The 19,135-nt window shown below is 41.8% G+C and overlaps 1 protein-coding gene across 6 annotated transcripts in view; it reads right to left on the bottom strand.

Moving 5' to 3' along the window:
* Scn10a (sodium voltage-gated channel alpha subunit 10) overlaps nt 1–19,135 on the bottom strand; it is a 110,693-nt gene that overhangs the window by 76,134 nt on the left and 15,424 nt on the right. For 4 of the 6 annotated variants that reach the window (XM_033768129.1, XM_033768132.1, XM_033768134.1 and 1 more), the window contains exons 2-6: nt 17,894–18,195; nt 16,471–16,589; nt 13,395–13,475; nt 2,367–2,495; nt 1,733–1,824 (exon numbers count right to left, since the gene is read on the bottom strand). In XM_033768129.1, the coding sequence (XP_033624020.1) occupies nt 1,733–1,824; nt 2,367–2,495; nt 13,395–13,475; nt 16,471–16,589; nt 17,894–18,163 (691 nt within the window). In that variant the 5' untranslated portion in view covers nt 18,164–18,195. Of the gene's footprint in view, nt 1–1,732; nt 1,825–2,366; nt 2,496–13,394; nt 13,476–16,470; nt 16,590–17,893; nt 18,196–19,135 lie in introns of those variants that run through there. The other 2 variants (XM_033768131.1, XM_033768133.1) reach the window with 2 other exon arrangements.

The following is a 19,135-nucleotide window of genomic DNA, read 5'->3' as shown; positions in this document are numbered from 1 at the left end:
CATAGACAAATATAGACAAAATGATGAAGCAAAAGACCCAAAGACACCAAGAGACGAACTTAGCGACAGAGGGAGACTCACATAGGCTAGGGCGTGGCAAAGCTGGCTGTGGAAGGAGGGGTGACCTGATACTTACAAAAATCCCACAAAATGTGCACAGAACAGTTCCCGAAGCCTTGCATGTAGACTTCTTGTGAGAATTCATTCGGATGGCCTAGACCTCAGCCTGAGGCACAGCATCTCAGGACCCATAAGCAGAAGTTCTCAGAGGTTTCCTTGAGATACGGATGGCAAGAAAGGACACAGGTGCCTAGAAGAGCTTGCTACTGTGGCTTTCTTCATGATGCCAGCCTACCCTGCTTCCTCCGGGGTATTCTTTGTTCTTGCCCTTTCTCCTTTTACTTGGCCCAACCTTGCTCTGCAGAGCCAATTTCTCTCACTCTTCATTTTGACTTTTTCAAATAAAATCTGCTGCCACCACTTCCTGTTCATCTCATTGAACTCTTTGTGCAAGATGAGAAGAACCTGGAGTCTAACTCCAGAAGGAGAGGTGAGCAGCCCAGAACCTGGTAAGACTCCATTGGTGAGCTACATTTGGGAGGAGCTACCTGATAACAGAACCGTGAAAATTCACTGAGTCGCTGAAGCAGAGAGGGGGAGAGAAATCTGACAGAATGTGTCACTTTTGTGGGCAAATAATCCACCGAGAACCAGGCCCAGGAAGCTCAGGGCGGGAGGATGGAAAAGGCCAGAGCGTCATTTTGGAGAAGTGATATCTTGGCAGAGCCCTGCACGATGAATCTGAGTAAGAAGAGGAAGGACGTTCAGGAGTGCACAGCCACAAACTGGGAGACAGGCGCGGGCTTGGAGTGTTGGTGGAAACACGGAGGATTCTAGAACTTGACGCAAGGTGTGCAGAGCGCGGGTAAATAGGGGATCCTCAGAGGGACGCTCCACAGGCCGGGTCTGGTAAACAAGAGACAAAGTCTTCCCGGTTATGAGCAGAGACGCCATCTTCGTCCAGTAGAAGTCAGTGAAGAGTTTTCAGTCTTTTCCAATAGATCTAGACACAGACTCAGAGGCTTGCGGAAAGGGACTCCTACTCTAGAATAGTATTTGTTTCTTTTCTGTGGTGCTGGGGATTGAACCCAGGCCTCAGACTTGCCAGGTAAGCCCTCTCCCATGGAGCTCACCCTCAACCTTGGCATTAACGCTTCTATTTAATGGATGAGGGAAGGGGTTCGCAGGGTGAGGAGGGGAGACTGTGCTTCCAACTGCAAGGAAGACCCGCAGAGTCCTTTTTCAGGCCAATTTACATTGCCTCTGGCTTTACCATCCCACCATCAACCTAGCGGTGGATGAGCGATTTTAAATCTTTAGTTTAAGGTATAAGTGAGAATCCAGTTGGGGATCTGGCCTCAACCTCACAGCAAGAACAGGAAATGAGAACTTGATCTTGTCATTTATTTATGGTGAGGTACAGGGTAAGTGGACAGAGCATTGGCCTAGGGATCCGGGCAGCCAGTTTCCAGGTTACACTTGGACTCTTACAAGTGATGAGGACCTAGTGTTGTGTTTTCTATTCTTGGGGCTCTGGTTTCTTTGTCCCTCGAACAGAGACAATAGTCCTTGCCCCAAACCTTACAGAATTTTTGAGATAATCAAAGGAGGGGATTAAGTGTGAAAGCCAACATTTGCTCTGTGAATAAATGTGTTGGTTAACATTGCTCACCTGGGATCACGGAAACTGTTTTTAAAGCTCTAAGTACTCGGAAAGTCCTCAAGCCCGAGAATCCTTTCAGCTCTGTTGCTGTGCCCATGTACCTGTAAAACTGGAAGTCAGTGTTTCTGCAAAGAGAGGACCCCAGGGATGCATGCAGCACGTGTGTGTGTGTGTGTGTGTGTGTGTGTGTAGCATAACGCTGGGCACACAAACCCAGGAAGACCTGGAAATTTTGTGGCAGTTCCATCCACAGACTGACATAGATTTTCATGTAATCATCACATTCTCTTCCATACAGGATCATTTGAGAAAATGCATTGTGAGCCAGGAGCTCTGATCTATATGGATGGATGTTCAAACCTGCAGTGTTGGGCAACCCATCTGAGGCACAGTTCCCCATGGTGATTCCTCTATCCAGGGAAGGGACAGTGCTGAACCACTTTGGCCAGTTATCAACTTTGACTTGTCCTTAGCGGGGTGGCCCTAACCTTGAAGAGTGACTCCCAAAGTAAGATGGCAAGAAAGCCCCAGGCCATGAGGCTCCAGACAAGGGAGCTGCACCAAAACAAAGAGACACAACCAGGTTGGGAGCCTAGACACTAGAAGCCCATGGAATACACAAACCAGCATGGGAAATACTCACGCCAGGGTAATGACGCTAAAGTCTAGCCAGTTCCAGGGATCTCGCAGGTAGGTGAACTCATTCAGACAAAACCCTCTTGCCAGTATCTTTATCAAGGCTTCAAAGGTGTAAATCACAGTGAAGACGTACCTAGAGAGTAGGACAGAAGGAGCATTAACTGTGTCATGGAGGGAGCTCCGGTGGTTGTCCAAGGGGACATGCACGAAAGACTTCCCCAAGGTGGCAAGAAGAGGAAGACTGGGTAAGAAGACAAGATACAGATGGAGGAGGACTGACAGTCATACAGCTGTGTGGCAGGGAAGGTGGCGTAGGGGCCTGAGACAGCCAGAAGACTTCAAAGGTAGGCAGTGGGCAGTGGCAGATGAGAAACAAGAGCACTCCTCTCCCACAAGGCTCCCAGAGGCTCCCTGTCCTGTGGAAGCTGGAGGCTCCCTTTGAGCCCTGTGTATGGTGGAAGAGAGTGGGGCTCTGCTACACCCCTCCTCTCCAAACATCTCTGCTTCCAGTGATTCTGGGAAATCAGGGTGAAAGGAAGTGAATGTGTGTGTGGGTCCCTAATTTTTCTTTTTCCATTGTAAGAAGCCATATGAATGGAAAAATTAAAAAAATAGTACCGCAAGTGTCTCATTTGGGGTAGGGAGGGACCAGAAGAAAGAGGTAAAAAAAACGAAGGCCATTTCCACTGGGAAGATGGGACTGAGGGTAAGGAGATGGGAACAGTAAGTTGCTTTCTGGTTTTTGTTAGAATTCTTATAGAACTGCGTGATCTCTTAAACCATGAACAAGGTACATTTTAAAATAAAAAGTGAGTAGCGGTAATGTTTTCTCATATCTGTGAGAGGAGAAACTGTTTAAAATTGTTCATGAGGAAATCTATGTCTGGCTGTACAGCCACTCGAGCTGTGAGCACCACCCAGATCTTGTCGGTTTGCCACCCCCCCCTTTTTATTTTCTAAATTAGAAAATCTTAACACAGAATTATAGGTTGTTGGGAAGCTTTGATGGATATTTCCGGCTTTTCAGATCAAACACAGACCCTGAAATTATGGAGAGAATTCTCTATAAAGACTATTTTCAGTGTTCCCCCGAGGATGAGGGCCCCAGCTCAGTGCAGCTGAAAGCTGGCAGGTTGAACGGCTCGACTCAGGAGACGGCAGCCCGTGGGGGCACATCCTCTCCTTGGTGGGATTTGGATGTGATTTTTAATATGATCACGTGTTTCCTGAGGTTTCCTTCCTGGTGAATGAAGATAATCACCAGGTTCTGGAAAGAAGTCAAACTTAGTCACTGAGCCATTCACACCACTCTTCTAAGAAATCCCAATGTTTAATCATTAGAACTCCTGACACTTAGGCCCTATGTCAACAGTCCATACTATTCAAAATCATGAATGGATCACTGAGCTACACCACTTATATTCATAGGAATGGTCATTTACCCAAATCTCATCCCTCAGCTTCAATTCACCAGGTGAGCCTATTTTGTTCGCCAGCCAGAGTTATTCTGTGTGGGAGGGCAGCGTCTCTCCCCCTTCTCTCTCTGCCCCGCAGGCTGAGGACGTTTGCAGTAACCGGCCACAATCAGTGCGTATTCACAGTTCCCACTCTGTCCCTTAATGGCAAATCAGGACCTGGAGACGCATTTACGCGCCCCAGCCATTGCCTGGCAGTAGGGTGCATGCTGGCCGTGGGAAGCGGAATCTGCAGTTTGGATCGTGATGTCTGGCTGGTGCTTCTTTAGTGCCAATTCAATGTGCCTGTTTCTTAAAATTTTGGTAAAATATGCATAACATAAAATTCACCAGCTTAACTATTTGAAAGCATACAATTCGGGAACACGACGTGCTTTCACAGTATGGTAGGGCCACCAGCACTGTCCACCTCCAGCACTTTCTCATCCCCTGAAGCAGATGGGTACCTGTTAAACAACAGCTTCCCTTCTCTGCTCCCTGCGAAGTATTTGTCTCCTCAGTACCTTTTATCAGTGGAACCATACGATTCACTTACATTTGGCTTATTTTACATGGCATGTTTTCTCAAGGTTGATTCATACCGTGACATTTGTCAGAATCTCACTCATTTTGAAGGCTGAATAATATTCCCTTGCTCATGTGTGTACAGTTTTTTTACCCATTCACCTGGTAATGGACATTTGAGTTATTTCTGCTTTTTGACCGCTATGAACAATCTTGCTATAGACATGGGTGCACAAACTAACCTACCTTTTTGTTTAATACTTTCAAATTAAACTTTAAGAAAGAAAATCTCTGGCCAGGGATTTAGCTCAGTGGTTCGGCCACCTACCTCACAAGCACAAGGTCCCAAGATCAATCCCTGGTACCACCACCCCACCAAAAAAAAAAAAACCAGAAAGAAGAGAAAAAAGAAAGAAAATCTCTTACTATTAACTTCAAGAAAAGTAGGAGAAAAAGCAATTAAGCATATCTCTGTCACATATTTATAAACATACGCTGAAACTGATTTATTCATAGCTCTGTTCAGCAATAAAGTAAGATCTCTTTGCTTATAGTACGTAACCATCACTGATTTTAAATGCCAAGCACATTGTAAGGAATACAAAATTTATTTGGTCTGATAAAGAAATTCTACCAATTGTTTTTCTTGCTTCTTTTCCAAACACAATATTTGTAATTGATTTTGAAGCTGATTTCTCATTTTAGCAAGAGTACAATTGCACCTGTTTTTGCTTTTTTAAAAAAATTATATCTGTTTTTATCTAAGGGTGAATGATAACTCTCCTGGTTTGGGTGTCTTCTCAACTTTTAGCATCAACTTTCATAATTTTGTATGGGAAAACCTTATTTTGTGTTTGTACTAGAGATGGTCAGTTGGTTTATTTATTTTTCTGGTTCTGGGGATCAAACTCATGACCTTGCACTTGTAAGGCAGGTGCAGCACCACTGAGCTAAATCACCTGCCTGATGGTCAATTGCTTTAAAAGTGGGGTTGATAGTCTTTCTTGGAAAATAACATGGAAATTTTGGTAGTTTTATGTCATTATTTGACAAAAATGCCAACATAATAAACTAGCTATTAGGACAAAATGATCATTGGTCTGACAAAATTCAATGATCATTATTCATTGTCATGAATCCTATTTTCTTATATATTTAAAATCTGCTTTTATAAGATTATTGACATTCATTCTGCATTCGCCTTATGATAGACTCATGCTTTATATTTATGAGGGAGTCCATTCATTACTTATATTGGTGACTTTATTTCATGTTGTAGGATTTACATTTTTATTTTTGTCCTTATTGTTGTACTTCAGCAAACCACTCTTGAAATGATGATGCATTTTTGTGAACTATGGTGCTATGCAAATCAACAATAACAGTGGCAAGTATAAATGTAACAAATATAAAAAATTGTTAGATGGCAATAAATACAATAATCAAGGTAAGGTGTTTATCATTAACTCTGCGTTAACCAGTATGAACTGAGTCAGCCCTTCAGGTACACACTCTGCTACTTTTAAGAGCATAAAAAGTGAAAAATTATATGAAAATTGTGATCAAGTGTACCAGCGCTCAGCACCATCAGCTTTTGGCCTATACATTTCTGGGACTGGAGCCAGACAGGAAGATGTTCACAGTTCATACTTTCTCAAAGTGTGTTTATAAAGGAAATTATGTCCACAATTCAGTTAATACAAAAATCTCATAATGGATTCACTAGTTCTTGGGAATAGAAACGGATACGACTTTGGAAGATAATCTGGCCCTGTGTCAAAAATTAAAATTCCACATTCCTAATTCTGGGCAGTTCTACTCCTGGGAATTCATCTCTCGCCTTTACACACATCATGGGCACAGAGATACATGCTGCAGGCTATTTGCTGTAGACTTCATTGTGGTGGCAAAATATGATGATTATGCTGATTATGAGCAACATGAATTTCTATCAGTAGAATAATAGTTAAGTAAATTTTGCTTCATCCATGCAAATAAAATCTATTCATCCAATTTCTACAAAACAACTGCTGCTGTATATTAAGATTTCACTGAGTCTATAATTTGGGCAGTACTAACATTTTAATAATAGTAAGCCTTCTAATGCATTAATATGGGCTGTCTTTAACTTTATTTAAATACTTTAATGTTTCTTTCAATAATGTTTGTCATTTTCCAGTATAAAGGTCTTGGAGTTATTTTTTTTAACAGCTTTTAGATTCATTAGTTTGAGTGTTTTGCTACCTAATTTATTCTTTCTGTTTTTCTTTCATTTATTCTATTCTTTTTCTAGTTTTATGTTAGGTACTTGAATCACATTTTAATTTTTCACTGATAGAAATATTCTTTGCTGTAAATTACCCCTGGAGCCTGTTTTTATACCCTCTGGATTCCGATTAAATGGTTGTTTTTGTTGTTATCTTTCCTTCCCTACAAACTCCATAATTTTGGTTTGAAGTTGTTTTACAAACAAGAATTTTTAAGAGGGATTTTAAAAATTATCAAATGGAAAGGCTGCTCATGTTATTTTTTTATTCTAATTTTACGATCATTTTCTAATTTTATTGCAGCATGATTAGTGGGTATTTTCTTTATTTTTGCTAATTTTGGAACTTTTTGAGGCTTCCATGTGTTTTAATATTTGGTCAATTTGTATGCTTTGTTTGATTTTATGTTTTTGGCACCGGGGTTCAAACTCAGGTCCTCATGCTTGTGAGGCAGGCGGCACAACTGCTGCACTAAATCCCCAGCTGTTTTGTTTTTAGGCAGGGTCTCATTATGTGGTTCAGGCTGGCCTTGAATTCACTATATCACCCAGGGTGCTTTGAACTCATGGTGATCCTCCTGCCTCAGCCTCTCTAGTGCTGAGATTATAGGTGTACCCTACCACACCCAGCTTGTATGGTCTTTTGGAAAGGAGCTGTATTTTCTAATGTCAGGCAATATAGTTTGCAATATATTAACGAGTATATCATATTTATATCAATTAATTCACCTTTATCTTTACATATATTACATTTTATATTTAATCTGTTATTGACTGAAAGAAATTAACTAACCATTCCTGTTCCTTCAATGTCTTTGTCTATTTAACCTTATATTCTTAGAATTTTTGCTTTATAAATATTGTTGACATATTATTTGCTTCAAAGACATCAGTTGTGGATTATTTGGCTTTTACAAAGTGTCATTTATGTTCCATTTAATGCTTTTTGGCCTAAATTCCACTTTCTCTGAGTAGGATCATGTCTCCCGCTTTTCTCTATTTGGTTTTGCTTATATCTTTGCCTATTTTAAGATTTCAGACTTTCTGTGTCAGTTTGAAAACTATTTTATTTTTGGATATTCTTTTGTAAAAATAATTTGAAGTTTTAATAGACCAGTCAAATCCACTTATATTTATTAACACGAAGATTTGCTTATATTACTTTGCTTAGAATTTATAACAATATTTTATTACTGTGTATATTTTATTTACCTTCTTTTTGTGTGGAATTCTGATATCTAGAAAAATGTAGTTTTTCTCTAGCAGTTAGTTTTATAGGTATAAACATACTTCTTTAAATTTATTTATTTATTTTTAAATTAGCCTTATTGGCACATTTTAGGTGTGCAACATAATGACATTCATCGTTGAAAATTTGCACCTTTACATAATCTGTCTTGGTTTTATTTTTTCCCCATTGCCCTGCCCTCCCTTCAACTCCTCCACCCTCCTTATTTACAAAGACTTTGTTTCCATTTTTTTCACTTTCTTATATTATGTCCATTCCCTTCTTTAAATTTATAATCCTAATTGAAACAACACAATGCATTTCCCTTAGCGTGCTATTTCTTTTTTATTAGTGCTTGTAGTACATCACAGTGTCATTTGCTTTGAGGAACTGGAACTTGTGCACAGTACATCTTGATCACGCTCTAACTCTTTGCCTCTCTACCGCTACGCCTCCTGACCCTCATCCCCATCTCTATCAAGTCTGCCTTTGATTTCCTACCTGTGTGCTGGTTCTTTAAACAATAGCTCTGATTTCTTTAGTAATCCCCCCACCTCCCGGCTTGTGTGTCACTCAACTGTATTTAAAACCAGCTTTCCTATGCTTACTTTTGTACTATTCCAATACGATTATTTTTCAATTCTTTGATTTCTCAACTATAAAAAATACTTTTAAAAGGTTTTGCTAATCGCTTCTCGGCCTTTTGGCTAAGATCAAGTGTAAAAGGTTTTGCTAATGTAGAAGCACCAACGAATGACATACTCCCCCCCCCCATTTGTCTCTTGTCAACCTGTCCAGGCCTCTGCAGCTCGCAGGGGGTCAGATGTTTCAGGGCCTCATTTTTATCCCCTCTGCAGGTGTTGCGGTGTCACAAGCCCTGATTTGCTAAGGGATTTACCGGCATTCCGCCCACTGTGGTCTCTCAAGATTGTTTTGACATCTTCGTCCTCAGTGTTTTCCTTCCCCTTCCCTTTGCTCTTGTGCATTTGTGCTGCTCCCACTCCCGTGCTGCCATTCTATTGGCATTGTGAGAGGGTGGGGTAAAACATATGCATGCCGTCTTTCCACTTTTAACCGGCATTGCCAGGTAACTCCCAAATAACTCACTTTGAGAAAAGATGCTTTGCTTTAAAGGCTTAGAGGAGAGATAGAAATCTTATGCCATGATTTCAGCTATATAAAATATGATTTCATAATTTAGTTCCACTAAGATATGTAACATGCAGGATAAAAATACCCATGAAATGCAATTCAGTTGTTTTAAAATGAATGCTTCTGGGTGCCTTGAACAACAGACAATTATTTTTCTCAAGTTCTGGAGGCTGGAAGTCAGAGGTCAGGATGCCAGCATGGTGAGGGCTGGCACAGCTGGCTGTCTTCTCCTTTGTCCTCACATGGTGGGAAGAGAACTCAGATTTTCTCTTCTCTTATGAGCACCAGTTCCAGGGGCAGGGGCCCTGTCACTTCCTGACTACTGTGTTTCGTCGCAGTAACACTGGAGATTAGAGTTTCAGCAGGTGGATCTGTGAGGGAGGGGCCAGTTCAGTTGTCAGTGTGCGTGGCCCCTGCCAAGTCACACAGTGGGCACCACAGTGAGCTTGTGGTTCCTTCCGAATTACATTCTTTGTCCTCTGTCCTACATGTTCTTCTCCCCCTAATACCTGGTGCTTTTTCATTTCATTTTATTGATATTTTTGCCTCCTGAATATGCTGTTGGTTAAATGTATTCCCCCAAAGTCCACATTTTGGAACTTACTCCCCAAATTAATATATCAATGCTATTTATAGATGGATCCTTGGGAAGTGATTAGATGTGGTCACAGGGCAGGGCCCCTGATGGCATCAACGGCTTTGTAAGAAAAGGAAGAGATGCGAGGTCTCTCTCACCACGTGCACCCTCTGCTGTTATGGGCTGTAGCAAGAAGCCCCTCACCAGGTGCCAAGCAGACGCCAACCCCATGCTTAGACTTCCCAGCCTCCAGAGCCAAATAAAATCTACTGTACATAAACAATGTGGTCTCAGGTATTTTGTCATAACAACAGAAAACAGAGCACGACCATCCTTAAATGAAATACTGCAGCTTCCTTTTGCATTTATATAAGTGGAATCACTTATATAGCCCTTTGTGCCTGGCTTTTTTTTGTTTTGGTTCAATTTTATTTTCTAAAGACTCACTCTTGTTTCTGTTCTGTTTTTTATTTTTGAGAGAGGGTCTCACTATGTAGTTGAGACTGCCCTGGAACTCACCATGTAGCCCAGGCTGGTCTCGAACTCACAGTGATCCTCCTGCCTCAGCCTCCCGAGGGCTGGGATTACAGGCGTGCACCACCACACCTGGCCTCACTCTTATTTCTGAACTAAGCTACAGTTTATTCATTTTCACTGCTATACTTTTATCTCATTTTAGAAGACAACAAATATTGAATATATTTGAAAGTTTATGAATGTCTGGGTTGTATGGGCAAAGCTCATAAACTTTTTTTGTAGCTCTACTTTGGGGCACACCAGTACATACAAGGTGTGATCTAAAAACATGGTGAATGTTTAAATTACAAAATTGTACTTCAGTAAAAGTCACATTACCATCAAATTCCCTCATAACATTCCCTCGAGCTTCCAACACACTTATCCCCTCGTTCTTTCTGAAGCAGCTCTGGCAGCCCTCTTTCATAAGTGTCCTCAGTTGTATTGTCATGGCTGCCTCGGTATCCTGAACTGATTCAAGACATTTACCTTTCGTGATCATTCTGACTGGTCTGGCAGGGTCCAGAAGTTGCATGGTGGCCATGTCCAGTTGACAAGGTGTATGAGGATGTACTGTGATTTACAAACCTGCCTGTCCAATGGATAATACTCGTCAGTAGCATTTGTTGTTGTTGTTGTTGTTTTTTGGTTTTTTTTTTTTTGTATTACACTTTGTAAAGATTGTCGTGAAAGAGCACTTCAGGCAGTTTCAGAAAGTGGCCAGCATGTTGGGATAAATATGCTTGAAGTGAAGAGGAGATTTTTCAGGGGGAATTGATGGGCAATATGTCTTTTACTGTAATAAGTTTTGTGTATTTAAAAGTTCACTGTATATTTTGATCACCTCTCATATTTTAAGTGTAGGCACCTAAGTACAATGAGAAGAATGCAGTGTATGTGCGTCTCCACCTTCCCTCAGTAATGTCCCCTGCTTTCCAGGAGGCTGTCCACTCTCATGTGCTGCTCACAAGCAGCGTGAGTTCCTGCTGCTCTGTGGCCTTCCCCGTACTTAATATTCCCATCCTTGACAAATTTCCTTGTACAAGGAATGTGTATTAACCCTTTTGTGTGTTTAAAGTTGTGCCTCCTTGAAAAAAACATTAAGAATACTTGAGTGTGTTTATTGGCCATTTAGGTTTCTACTTTTGTGCAGCGCCTGCTCAAGTGCTTTTACTCCCTTTACCGTTGGTTGTGCTGCCATTGTTCTAAGTGATTTATAGGATTCAGAACTCTGGCTACAAGCATGTTTCAGACATGAAGTGTTGAAAATACTTTCTACGCAACAGGCTTTCTTTTTCACGCTCTTCAAGTTGTCCCCTGATGAACAGACATTCTTAACTTTAGTATACTGAAATGTATTAGTGTTTCTTGTGACATATGTAATAAAACTTTCCCTCAACCAAGGTCATAACTGTAACTCTCCTTTTTTTTTTCTTTCTTTCTAGAAGCTTCAGGTCTTTGTATTTCACAAGTAAATTCTGGTGCAATCTACCTCGAATTGACTCTTGTGTGTGGTATAAAGTAGTTTGTTCAATGGAATGATTCCCCTGGGATTTGTAATTCTTCAGCATTGTTGACTGGTCTGTCCTTTTCCCGCCATTTTGTGGTGCCGCCTGTATCACAGACTAAATGCCTGCATGTGTGTTAGGCTGGTTATAATCGGGCTAATCTTCCACCACTGACACATTCTGTTTTGTAGTAAGTCTTGGCACCCAGTAGAGTGAATTTTCCTATCTTGTTTTTCTTCCACAAAAGCGTCTTAGCTAGAATTTACTCTTTGCATTTTATATAAACTTTAACATCACTTTGTCAAGTAATACAATAAAAGCCTGTTGGGAGTTTGACTGGGATCATATTAAATTGATTAGTCATTGGGAAGGTTATAATATTGAGACTTTGGGTCCAAGCATAGAACATTACCTCCCAGTTTATTAGGTTTTCTCTGATTTGACTTAATATTTTTCATGGTTTTGCTTGGAAAAATCTTATTTATGGTCTGATGATATTATTCCTGGGTGCTTACATTTTTAAATGCTAGTATAAATAATATTTTTAAAATTATGTTGTTTGTTGTTAGTTCAAAGACATAATTGATTTGTACATATTAATGCATATCAGTATGTCACATACTATCTTATTAATTTTAGTAGTTTTTCCTCTAGATTATGTTAGATATTTTATGTACATAATATTGTTACCTGTAATAATATTGGGACTTGTCTTTTTCTTGCACCTTTTGTTTCTTTTCTTTGTCTTACTATACCAGCTATGACCTCCTCTGTAAAGTTCAACCAATGAAAACAACATCTCTGTGTTTTTTTCTTTGATCTCAAAGGGAAAGATTTCCACATTCACAATAAAGTATGATGGTTGCTACTTTTTGAAGAATATACACCCTTTGTCAGAGCAGGGAGAGCAAGGTGATCCCACTTCCTCCAACTTTTCTGTGAATTTCAAAATCATAAACAGAAATGGAAGATTATTGAATAATTTTCAGCATCAATTAAGATGCCTGCATAATTTTTCTCCTCAATCTATCAATAAAAATAGAACACTTTTTTCTCTTTGGCATGTATCACTGTTATAGTTAGGGAGAAAAAGTAGAAAAAGAGAAAGCTCAGCAGAGATCCTATTATTACACCCGAAAGAGTGTCAGGCTCAAGCTGGGGTGGGGATCTGTCCCAGCTGTGTGATACAGGTGTTTTTTGTTGTTGTTTTGGGTTTTTTTAGGAAGTCCCCTCCCTACCATTCTAAAACCACAGAATTTTCATCTGACAACTCAAGGAGATCCAGTAACCTTAGAAATATTAAAGTTACTCTGAAGCATACGAGCAGGACAATTTAAACAGCTTATTTACGGGTTATTTTATGATTATTTCCCAGAACCACTTATTCATAGTTCTGTTTCTACTTTGCTCCTGCAGTACTTTGAGAGGAGGCCTTCTCTAAACTTCATCCACGTGAGTACCTAGCAGGTGTGTGTGTTGAGAGTCAGGCGTGAAGAGCACTCATCTGCCCAGGCTACCCTGGTCCAATGAAATCAGACCCTCCAGGCATCTGTATTTTAAAACAATCTCCCAAGTGGATTCCACTGTGTAGCCAAGGTTGACAGCCACTAATCTATACCTTCTTGAAGTTGAAAATCATACGCGTGTTTATGAAACAAAGTTCACAGTAGAAAAAAACCCTAATCATGACAAAGTCAAATAGGCAACAAAATTCAGTATTACCCAAATGAGACTTGGCAAGATGAAGAAAGAGGAGAAAAGGATAGAGAGAGAAAAAGACACAATATTGATAGCAAATCTACTCACTCAATTTTCTCTGGAAGGTCACCTTGAGTCATGCACACACAATTGGCCACAATAGTGCATGTAATAAATGAAGTGAACCACCTGAAAATAATGTGTTAAGGAAAAGCCGAGAGACACCATGTCCCACTGGTGTCACCTAGGATCACCCTGGTGCTGAGTGTCGAGGTTCATGACTCTCAGCTGGTGTCAGCTTCCTGGTCCCCTCACGTAATAACTGTTACATTTACTGAGTGCCCAACGTGGGCTGAGATGTCTGCCCACAGTATCTCTAGAACCACTAAACCGCAGATTCATGTTATTGCCTACATACTGGATCTGAGCGGGCAGCTGACAAAGCTGAAATACATTTTCTGAGATCGTGCCGCCAGCAAACCAGGGTGCTAGGAACTGAACTCAGATCTGTCTGATAATAGACCCCTGGGAGAGAGGAATGAGATTAGGATTGCTTTTCCAAAAAGTCCTTCCTCCCCAGGCTTTCATTTCACTGTACAAAGCAGCCTGAAATTCCATCCAGCAAAAGACCTTTTCATGCCAAAACACAAGGAGAAGAGAGGAAGTTAGGGATAAGCAGAGGAGTGCAGCTTTCATGGGAATCAGTGAAACTTTTCCTAACTTAGCTGAGATAGCCCCCCAGAGACACGGGCGTCAGGGGAAGCGTGGTGAAGACAGGTACAGTGACCAGCAGTACTGGTCGGGGAAGAAATTTAGAGCAGGTTAGGCTGTGAATAGCTGGGGAGGAGATTCTCAGAGCAGATCTGGCAAAGGAATTTCCAGAAGGAGGAGACTTCAAAGGGCAGATTTGTGGAAGTGAGTGAATAGATGGCAGGAAATGGTGGAAGGAGAGTCCACAGATAAATTCCCACCACCTGGTCATTTCCTCAGGACTAGCTGGGCTCCTAAAAACACTTCTCAAGGAAAAACCAAGGCTCAAGAGCAGTTTGACCTCTGTAAAGAGGACACCACTCATCTTTCATTGTTTTCATTTGAACCGAAGTACTGCATTTAAATCTACCTGGGTTTTTGGTAAATACCTTCAATGTGCTTTGTTTTATGGTTGCTGAGGAATACATCTATTTTGAACAGAGAAATTCTATTAATTATTCTATTACCATTTTCTGCTGATTTGCAATTAAATTAAAAAATATTCCCATAGTGAAAAATGTTAACACAGGATTAAATTAAAATTCCACTTCTAACTCTATAAACCTTTAAAACTTTTATAATATATTATGCATACTACTTATGAAAACATCCATATAAAATTTTATTGGAATTATGATTTGGGGTGAAATATTAATTATAGAACCCTGAGGACTCCACACCTGGAAGAATATCTTTGGGATGAAGTTTCCAAGTGGATGAGATTTCCATGTATAACTGCAGACTTGTCAGAAGGAGGCCCTCAACACAATCTCCTTACAGCCCTAACTCCACCAAGCAATCATTTACTCATTAAAATCTCCAAATGAATAGACTATTCACCAGTCACTTGGTTTTTTACAAGGATTTTATTTCTAAGTACCTATTTCTTACTTATATAGATATAATTCAGCCAGGATCCAGGGAGAGGAGTTTGGGTGTTTGCTATTTTTCTTTTTCTATAATTTCTATGTAATTGTATACATATATTTAAAAAGCAACAACAGCCCAGGAGAGATGACACACTGAGAGAATAATTACCCCAATTCATTCCATTAACTGTCTGCTCCTGCACTGCAGACATTGCTCAAAGCGGTGTCAGCTGCACCTGTTAAATAACTGCGCGACCTTGTACAATTTGCTAAATGAGTCTGAGTGTCAGTTTCATTTTCTGTAAAATGGGGATGCTGATCTCTACTTCAAAAGCTTCTGTATCTGTGACACTTAGAAAGCATTTAGTAAATGGGAGCCTACTACCATATTATCCCTAAGTAACCCTCTGAAGAATCCAGAAAGCCAAGGTTCACTTCAGAAAATATAATTCCCATTGGTTAGCTGTGCGGAGAAAACACGGGGAAAGAGAGACGATGGCATGCACCTTCACTGAGTGCTGCAGGTTCATCTTGAGTGTGCAGATGTCTGCTCGAGGCTGACCAGCTTGGAGAGAACTGCCCAGCCATCCCACAGGCTGACTTACAGTGTCTGAGCACAAGGTAGGGAGAATTCCTTTGACTGCAGTCTCCTGAGAAGAGGCCGGCGACTGGGCAAAACTGTTCCTGCATACCATTTGCTGGGTGGCAGGGCAAAATTTGTCATCAGGAATTTCCAACTTGAGAGCTAAGCCAAAATGTCTTTTGTCTACTCATTCGGCTTGCCTTGAAAACAACAAAACAAAACAAAAAGCAAAGGCAGCTTCTAACGCTGCTTGAAGCAACTGATGTAATACAGACATTCACCAGCGTGTCTCTGATCCCCTATGGCTGGAACCTCCAGCCACTGATATTTTCACCCTGCTGGTAGTTTAGGAGTAATGTGATTGGTAGTGTCCCCTAATCAATGAGGTCCCATCAGCCTGGGCTCTGTCTGTCACAGTCAGTTCTCTTTGGCCCCCAGGAGGTACAGGTGTGTTGCTCTCTTGCCCAGTAAGCAACCACCCCAAAGCATGGCCAGGGGACAGCATAATGACCCATGGCCTAGCTCCTCTGCCTGAAGAAACTCTGGGATTCTTTTGCTGGCAGTGATGTCCTGAGAAAAGCAGACCACCAGGGCCGGGGATTTAGCTCAGTGGTTCCACTGCCTGCCTGGCAAGTGCAAGGACCCGAGTTCGATCCCCAGTACAAAAACAAAAAAAAAAAAGAAAAGAAAAGCAGACCACCAGCACCTGTGAGGTTGTGCCTGGGACACCAGCAAAAAAAAGAGGACACTTTTCAAGTTGTGTTTCCACAGCTGTGTCCAGGTGAGTTTAGGGTGAAGCTGAGGACTGCTATGGGGTGTTTTGTACATGTTAAAGCTATGAACAACTTTTTCAATATAATGACCTCATTGTCTCAGGGTTCAACCAGAAGAAGGCTCTACTGTCACCTTCTAAAGAAAGAGAGGGACACTTTGGGACAGGCTTGTTTCTTACAGGTGGAAGAAGCAATTGTGCAAAGGATACGAGTGGACAGACACTTTGATGGCTGTTCTTCTGAGAAGGTTGAAGGGACTGAAAAGCCACAGAGCCCGAGTAGCACTAAACCGGGAAATGGTCCTCCCTTTGTTCAGCACCATAAATGTCTAAAACAAGACAAAACAGAAGTGGATCTTTGGTGAGGAACAAAACATCTGACCCCTGTGTTGCTGAACACGAGTGGTAGCATCTCAGGCTCGCGAGCGAGAAGCGTTCTAGGAAACACGCATCACCGACAGCCAAATGGAGGCTAAAAGCCAGATCCTCCCCCTCCCAGCAAGAGCAGAGGCTTGCTGATTGTGCACCCAGATAATGCCACTGAGTGCATAATGGTCGAGCAGTGACATGGGAGCAGGTAAGATACACTTGGCTGGGTTCTGCTTGCTTGTAATTCCACTTCTGATTAGAGGTCCATCCCTAGGCATGGTTCAGCCCTCTCCTGCTTCCTTCCTTGAAGCGCTCAGAAGGGCTCTTGGTAAAGGAGAGGAAGGGGACAGATACTCTTGTGCTGTTTTATTTGCTCTACAACCACTTTTGAGATGTCTGACTCCTACCCACTGTAACTCCCACGTACGCGTCACCAATTTGGTTCCCTATGTATAACATTTAAATTGCAGCACAGGAAAGACAACTGAGCAGCTCTTGTTTATACCAGTGGTTCTCAAACTTTTTGATTTAAGAAGTTACTACTTTCCCAAGTTACTGGGGTCTCCAAAGAGCTTTGGTTATGTGCCTTATTCCTTTTTGCTGGTATGTGTGTATACATGTATGTTAGAAATTAATCTATACACATATGTGTATACATGACAATGCATATGCATGTAAATATATATTTGTGAGTGTGTATATGTGATATATATTAGAAATAGAGATTTGGGAATTTTAAAACAGAAGAATATAATGGCACACATTCCCATAGCTGTTACAGTGATGGTGTCATTCTTATCATGGCCTCCAGGCTTACCACTGTGTTCACAAGAGAACATGAATGAAGGAGGCAGATGACATCGAAGTATTATTATAAATTCATTTCAACCTCATGAACCTGAGAGAGGAGCTTGGGAGATGCCAGGGTTTCCGGAATCATGCTTTGAGACCACTGGGTTAAATTTTTTGTCCTACTTCCTCTTCCCCAACCTCAGGCTCTCTGCTCTCCACCTCAGGGCACAGCCAGTTTTTCTGTAAGTTCCACAGAAGTTGTCCGCTTTTTACAGACTTGAATCCAGTTAGTTCCTGTCATAAATTTCATAAGGATTCAAAGAGAGCATCAAATGGGCGAGTGGGGCACATCTCTAATTAGCTAAGTCTTTAGCAGACTGCCGCATCACCCAGAGCTCAGGACTCCCCGGGTTGCTCGGGATGGGTGCTTCCTCTCTAAGAGCTGAGAACAGACCTTACTGGGAGCTCTTACCCGGTGTGTGCTGTAGAAAGGGTCTAGATCCTCCAGGGGCTCCCCGACCAGTTCCGCTGGGAGCTCACCGTAGAACTTGGGCAGCTGATTGCAGGCCTTCAAGTCCAGCTGGGGCCGAGGTTTCTCTTCTTCGTCCTTCTGTTCCCTGTGTTTATCTCTGATTTTCTTTTCTGTCCGATGGGCAGCAATTTGCTTCTCAATCTCAGCCAGGGACTCTGGAGTGAACCTCCGGAAGTGGGTCGTTTCCAGGGACCCCAAGGGGAATTCCATCTTTTCATTCTTTTCGAGGAAGAACGTATATTCTTAGGAGAGTAAACAAAATCAGAGAGGTGACAGCTTGCCCACTGGCCCTGTCCCTCCCATCCATCACACCTCAATTGCTAGAACAGCTCCCCCTCCTGTCTCCAGCTCCTCCCTTGACTCATACTGGGCTCCCCCCGGAACCCGGTCCCGGCCTGTACTCTCAGGGAAGGATCTTTGTTCCATCTTGTCCAAGTGCCTTGGGTCTTGTCTTTGTTCACAACACACCGGGTCATTGCTTCTTCTCCACCTGTGACCCCCTTTGCATCCACCCCATGAGCTTTAGCCATTTGCTCCGCTCTTTTCCTTGTTTCTAGGACCTCAATGCTCCAAATGCTCTCCTGTATTCATCACAGACCTTGGTTCCTGATCTACTTTATCATAAGCCTTACACTACTTCCCCACGACAGCCCTTTCTTTTTTAACATTCTCAACACTGCTGCCCCGCTTTGAACTTCCTTTGATCTCCAAGTCACTTGCTCTTTGTCTATGGCTGCGCGCTTTTTCGCTTAGGCCTGTTGTCCACCATTTTAGCTGCTCCCACATCTTTATCTCTAGATTCTCGATTAGACCATCCGCATGCATTATCACTGGAACCATCCTTGTGGTGTACCTTCTGAGGCATTACTGCCAGTATATAAATGAAAAAGTAGAGGGGCAGTGTTACATTTTCCAAGATCACATTACTAATAAGTGGTGGACAGATACTTAAACTTGGACAGTCTCGTGAGAGCAGTTCATCTCCTTCCAAGTCCTCACTTCTTATTTCCACACAGATGACGCTTGGGTCTTCATCTCCAGCCCTCACAGTCCTTGGGCCCATGCTGTCGCTTAGCGTCTCCACCTGAGTGTCTCAAGGGCACTTAAGACTTGGCCTATCCCCACTGGTACTCATTCTCATCTTCCCTTTGACCCCTGCTTCTCCTCCATGGTCCTCTTCCC

The sequence above is a fragment of the Fukomys damarensis genome, unplaced genomic scaffold (genome assembly GCF_012274545.1).
Source record: "Fukomys damarensis isolate Sample0158 unplaced genomic scaffold, DMR_v1.0_HiC HiC_scaffold_24, whole genome shotgun sequence".
NCBI classification, from domain to species: Eukaryota; Metazoa; Chordata; class Mammalia; order Rodentia; family Bathyergidae; genus Fukomys; species Fukomys damarensis.
Note: the sequence above shows the minus strand (reverse complement) of the source record. Positions and strands in the feature narration are given on the sequence as shown.